General features: G+C 33.0%; 1 protein-coding gene across 1 annotated transcript in view; it reads left to right on the plus strand.

Annotated features, from left to right (window-relative positions):
• Positions 1–3861: 3861 nt before the first annotated feature.
• The window catches only part of LOC117119593 (omega/kappa-hexatoxin-Ar1g-like), a 2780-nt gene continuing 641 nt past the window's right edge, over positions 3862–6000 (plus strand). Inside the window, exons 1-2 of the mRNA XM_033264418.1 lie at positions 3862–3906; positions 4110–4249. Coding sequence (XP_033120309.1) covers positions 4112–4249 — 138 coding nt within the window. The 5' untranslated portion in view covers positions 3862–3906; positions 4110–4111. The remainder of the gene's footprint in view (positions 3907–4109; positions 4250–6000) is intronic.

The raw sequence follows: 6000 nt of genomic DNA on the forward strand, positions 1-6000 counted from the left end.
AACTCACCGAATTCTGTAGGCTCTCCCTAATCTTACGATTTCGGTATAATCTTGATTCTTTCTTTCTTATTCTTATTGTTGCCACACCTCTACTTCAAGCTTTAAAACTTCTCAATATAAATGAATAACCTTTAACCTTTAATATATTCTGTCGTGGCCAATGATGTGTATCAAATTATGCCAAGGGCTAATGGGAAATGCTTCATTTATTTTTAATTTTAGTAAGGCGACAATTATTATTTATACCTTGTTTAGCGAACCGGCCGCCCGCCAATAATGATGATTTCGAATTAATTTTTTTTTTTTGTTTAATGGAAATTTCAGAAAATAATAAGATTTTTTATTACGCCCGCCACTAACTTAAATTGAAATATCCAAAAAAAGTTGAGTATATTTCTTCCTAATTTTATACATTTAAAGCATTTAAGCATCCCATTAATACATTGTTTACATTTTTTCCCGCCCTCTTCTGACGATCTTTAAACAAAATAAGTTTGCGAAACAAGGTGTAAACTAAATTTCGCCAGAGAACACATTTTATAATAACACTATGAGGCTAAAATTGCTTAAAAAATAAGAACAAAATAAGAAAAAATTGAGGCTGAGGTAATTTCAAACAGAAAAAAATAACAGCCGATCTCATCTGTACCTTATGTGCAATAGGTGTGACCATGTAATACCCTCTATAATGCAATGCAGTAATATTGTTGTACAATAATAATAATAAGGCCCTATCTATCTTTGAAAAAATGTTTAAAATAAAAAAAAAAAAAAGTACATTTTGAGCCTTAAAACTGCAAAAAATAAGAACACTGAGCCTGGGGAAAATTTTACTGGTTCTTTTTTAAAGAAAGTGTCTGCGATGTGTTAGATGTAGGGTCAGGCTCACAATAATCGTGCAAACCCGGTCGCCCATGTTTCACCAACTGTGAATGACAAAATATGATAATAATGTGGAAAGTGTTACCAAAATTCAAAAGACCATAATATATTAGAAAAGTGTTCCAAATTTCATGGAGTTAGGATAAATAACAGAGTTAGAACAATATTTATAGTCATGAGTATGCAAAATTCGTGTGTCGCCAGATAAAAAATACCGTTTTAGCAATCTGCCATTCAATAAATGCTGTGCACCACACAGGGCTTATAGTTACTGATTTGTAAGCTGGTTGGAAGCTTGTCAATTTGTACTATGAGTTTTTTTTAAATCGAGGTGGGTTTAGTATGGTTATGGTACAGTTTATCCGTGTCGCCAAATGCACGTATATGTTACATGATCATAATTGCAAGGAAAAACATATATTATTGCAGGAAAATTGTAAGGTAATAACTAATATTTGCTTAGTATAAGATGTTATGAATACTGTATTGTTTAATTCGGAAAAGTAGAAAAGTCATGCAAAATATGGTCTTAAACTTGAAATTTTGATTGCCGCTTTTAAGCGGTGAAAAATACGTTACCTGATTTCTTCATATACCAATTCAAGAATTTTAACCAAACTAGACGTGAGAAGTAGTTAAGTAATAAGCATGGATACAGCGTCAGTAAATCATCATGGTGTTAAGTAATCATGTTTAATTAGTAATTATAATTGAAAAGGGTAATTTACGTTACGTTTTGGAATATTAATCCATAGTAATGAAATATAGAGGGCATAGAACTATTATAAATGACTTTATTTACGCCGCCAACGACACATGAAAGTCTTAGAAAGAAAAAATGGCATTGAGCAATTGACACCCAAAACCTTGTGTTTACCAACTTTGTGTTTCCCTCGAATGTTGGTCCTACGCCCATCATTAAAGTGAAGCAATTTGGTAAGTATTTATTATAGGCTGCGCCTCGGCTATATTTAGTTAACAAAATAGTTGACATTTATAATTAAACGTTAAATTGAAAATTTCAGGCAATAGCTTAGGCCTAGTTGAAAGGAATACTACATTGTGAAAAGTAACGTATGTTAAACACACGGTACCGTATGTTATTGTTGATATAGCATGTAATAAACATCATTTAATAAAAACATGGGCAGTGGCTGATATATTTACTTTCTTTTAAATATATCCTAACATACATTGACTCTCTATAGGAACGCTATCATTCATGGAAATTATTCCTATTGCATATATTTCTGATTTATGTTGATGGTAACGTATATTACAGTAAAATATTAGGCCTATGTGTACATTATATCGCGAGTAAATTCATAAAAGCAAACGTTACACATTAACATTCTTTAACATCAAATAGATAAGATGACAACAAATATGTTTGCAAATAATCTTTGTAATGTTCTATTAGATGAGTAATCCTAGTAATGTAGGTTACAAAACTTTATCAAATTGAAAGAACGAATAAAACTAGGGGCTTAACCACATATCTTAAAAAAAGGACATACTATCAACTACTCCAATGATTTTTTTTTCTTAACCATACCTAAAATAAATAAAAACAAATAAAATGTTCTTGTTGTTGATTTTAGACAAAAATACTTTTTATAGTCATTTATGATAGTTTTGAAAAAATGTGCTCATTTTAAATGCGAGGTTATCATTTATTTTTAATAACATGTACTGTATATACCCACAATTAAGAAGAGAATATATAATTTTACTTTATTTTACAACGATAGACTTGATCTTGATGATCGGTGTTACATAATTATATGAAACTTACGTTACTAACATTTACATACAAAATGCGATTATCATTGGAACTGAGTGTATGTTTAACAAATTTATGTCATTTGTTACCAGAGCATCTCCGTATTGTTGTTAATTCGAAAGATATATGTTGTTTGTTTACTTTTAGTGAGCGAAAATGAAAAGTATCAACCGGATTAAAATATATTGTTATATTATTACAGCATCAATTATTCAAAACAATATAAATGTGCAATTATTTGGGTGTGGCACTTTTCCCCCACATGTTTTTTATTGGTCATCCTATGTATATAATGATATTTATATGTACATTTTACACTCAGTTATAGATAATTGTCTTACAACAACCTATTATTCAACATTGATTCAGTAACTTACGTTATCGCATATCAAATGTATTGATAATGTTAAAGGGTATGCTGTGAAAAACTATTTGAAGTTAAATGTTACGATTTTTAGGGAATTGTTCTTGACATATTAAAGTTCCGTTCTAAAGAAAACCCTAGTTTGTTAATTGAACTTTATTTTTCTTGATTTTTAAAGTCCAATTGCACGTTTATAGTGAGCCTGATCCGAAGGTTATTTGGGTGAGCGCCCCCACCTAAAACGAAGCAACACTATCCCCAATACTATTCTGCCCAGTGGTGCCGCCAGGATCGACAGGAAGTACGTCTGGTATTCCCTACCGGCCGAGATTGGTGGAGAAAGGTAAAGACTGATTTTCCCAACAGGAGAAAGTGGGCATTACAGAACTAAAATAATTATTTATAGCCGGGATCTGTAGGACTATGAACATAACATTTTTTTACAATAATGTACCGTATTGTGCTCTACTTATCCAGTGAAGGTCGTATATTTGAGTAGCACGGTGCACCAATTTTATATATAAAAAAAAAAAAACAATAAAAATATTAGCAACTATCCCTCAAAAATCCGAAATTGAAATCAAATATAAAAAAAGTCAAAAAAATATTACGGAAGAAATGTTTGTTATTTACCGCTAAAGCGCCTGCACAAATCTTGAAGAAATATCGTGGCTCAATCCTTTTAGGCATTTATCATTAGCATTATAATAATCAAATTCCTATTTATCTCAATTGAAATGTCATAAAATGATAACATTACTCAAAATATTGAACGAGGCCACTATAAAAGCAACATACGGCTGAATTCGATATGTAAATTGCATTAGAACGTCAATACATACAGTGCAAGCACACATTTACCACAGTGAGTCAACAGGTAAGTTGAACGCAATTTAAAAATTGGCTTTTAAAATAATTAAATATTTTCGAAGTAAAAAGTTTGTAAATCCTGTGAACAAATAAAATAACTGGTAAATACATGAAAATGACAGTCATATTCCTGTTGACAAGTTGTGTCCTCGGCCAGGCCATAATACGTCGTCAGCATATGTTTATATAATTCCAATTTTGTTTTCAAAGTCATGCGTAGTCCCATGTCTATTTCGGTATGGTTGCCAGTGCTTCTTTGTCTGACCATAGTTTTGGCAGAAGCTTCACCCAAACATTCTAAACGACGAGGTTTGTGGACTGCTGAAGATTTGTTTGAACCAAGAGTCAAGGTAAGAACAAACACCCTCACTCACACTCACTCTTTTACACCAAACCACGCCCCCGAGTGGGTTGCATAAACACACGCAACCCATCATAAATTAATACACTATGGCGAGGCATCATATGTATTTATGTATGGACAAAACTAATTTTGAATCTTGAAAGACAATTAGGTTAATCTTCATTTCTGAGCCGTGTCTAGTGCTAGTAAAGATCAATTTACAATAAGCCAAGACGACAGTAAAGGACTATTATAGGCCTGTACCTATACACCTACACGTACCACTAACTGTACGTGGAACTGCCACACGGATTAAGCAACTGGGCATTTGTTCAAGGTCAAATCGTAAAAAGAAACGACTCCTATAGAACGTAGATTAATAATAATAATTAAAAAAAATAATTAGTATGATAGTCTGCATGTAAATTATAGCAACAGTTATTGCAGACCTACATATACTTCGTTACACTGTCCCCGAAGCAAGCGGGAAGGCTCCCCGTCGGCGCAAACCGTGCGTCTGGGACAACACGAGTGTTGTTCTGATTGGTCAATTGTTAAGTTTGATTGACACTTCGGAAAGGTCCATTGTGTTCTGTTTGAATGACCGAAATAATATTGTAATGGGGTAAATGTGAAGTGCAGGACCGTGCCCAGCCAAAGGGGCCCGGGATCTAAGGGTCATGACCCTCTCAAATTCATCAAAATTTAAAAAATATATATATTCCGTAATAAGTTATGGGTAATGTGAAAAATTTAATATAGGAAATGTAAGCCTCCCTTTTGTTATTATGGTTTACAGAATAACTGAGTGACCTTGCCTGAGACCTGGTGCACACACCGTGTCATCCAATATTAAATATCAATAATTAAAGTTTTAAAAAAAACCATTTCGTTACAACCATGCCAACTCCCGTATTGAAAACACTGTAATTGATTATAGTATTATTTGGTTTAGTCAGTGAAGTGTGTAAATTAACTTTTAAAATATTGACTTAGCAACGTGGGAAAAATACAAAAAGAGCAAATGGAGAAAATTAATTTGAAAACTGTAAACTGTTTGATAATTAAACTTAATTACAGCATATCAAGTGTAAATAATTTTTTTTCAAAACCACCTCCTGTATATAAATACAAAATAATATCATGTTTGCTTGAAGTCAATGTTTAAAGATAATTAAAATAAGCCTACAGCTGTTTGTGCTTCCACACGTACGAGAGTGGTTTTAATTAAATCATGAAAACCGTTTATCTTGCAATAATGTAATATTGGTGTCACGGGAGGCCCTACTTAAAGTACATAAGGCAAAAAATATCCAGATCCAATCCCCTCAAAACGAGGGGCGGTAATCTGGCACCATGGAAAGAATTTCGTGTCCAGACGGCCGAATTCATTCTTGATAGCCTAAGGAAGACCGAAATAAGGGTGCCAAAAACTTGGACATTACCGTAGAAAATTATTCAGGATACCAAACATGACAACTATGGACGATTCAACATGCTGAATCCCAGAGACAGTGTTATTGCAGAATAAAGAAGGTGACTATATCTACATCGTGTCTAGAAAACTTTAATCATTGGCACGCTGAAATGCTCGCCAGTGCGGGAACAAAAATCGTGCAAGTGTCAGGTTGGCAGGGTGTATCTATGATTTTTTTCTGGGTAGGTCGGGATCATAATTTTTTGGACCTTTTTCAGTGCTTTAACATCTATGTCATTGTAAAACGGCCCTAGAAAATGTCTAGAAAAGTGTACGACCTT

This window comes from Anneissia japonica, unplaced genomic scaffold (assembly GCF_011630105.1).
Source record: "Anneissia japonica isolate Jap-2015-1 unplaced genomic scaffold, ASM1163010v1 scaffold6016_len257023_cov185, whole genome shotgun sequence".
Lineage (NCBI taxonomy): Eukaryota > Metazoa > Echinodermata > Crinoidea > Comatulida > Comatulidae > Anneissia > Anneissia japonica.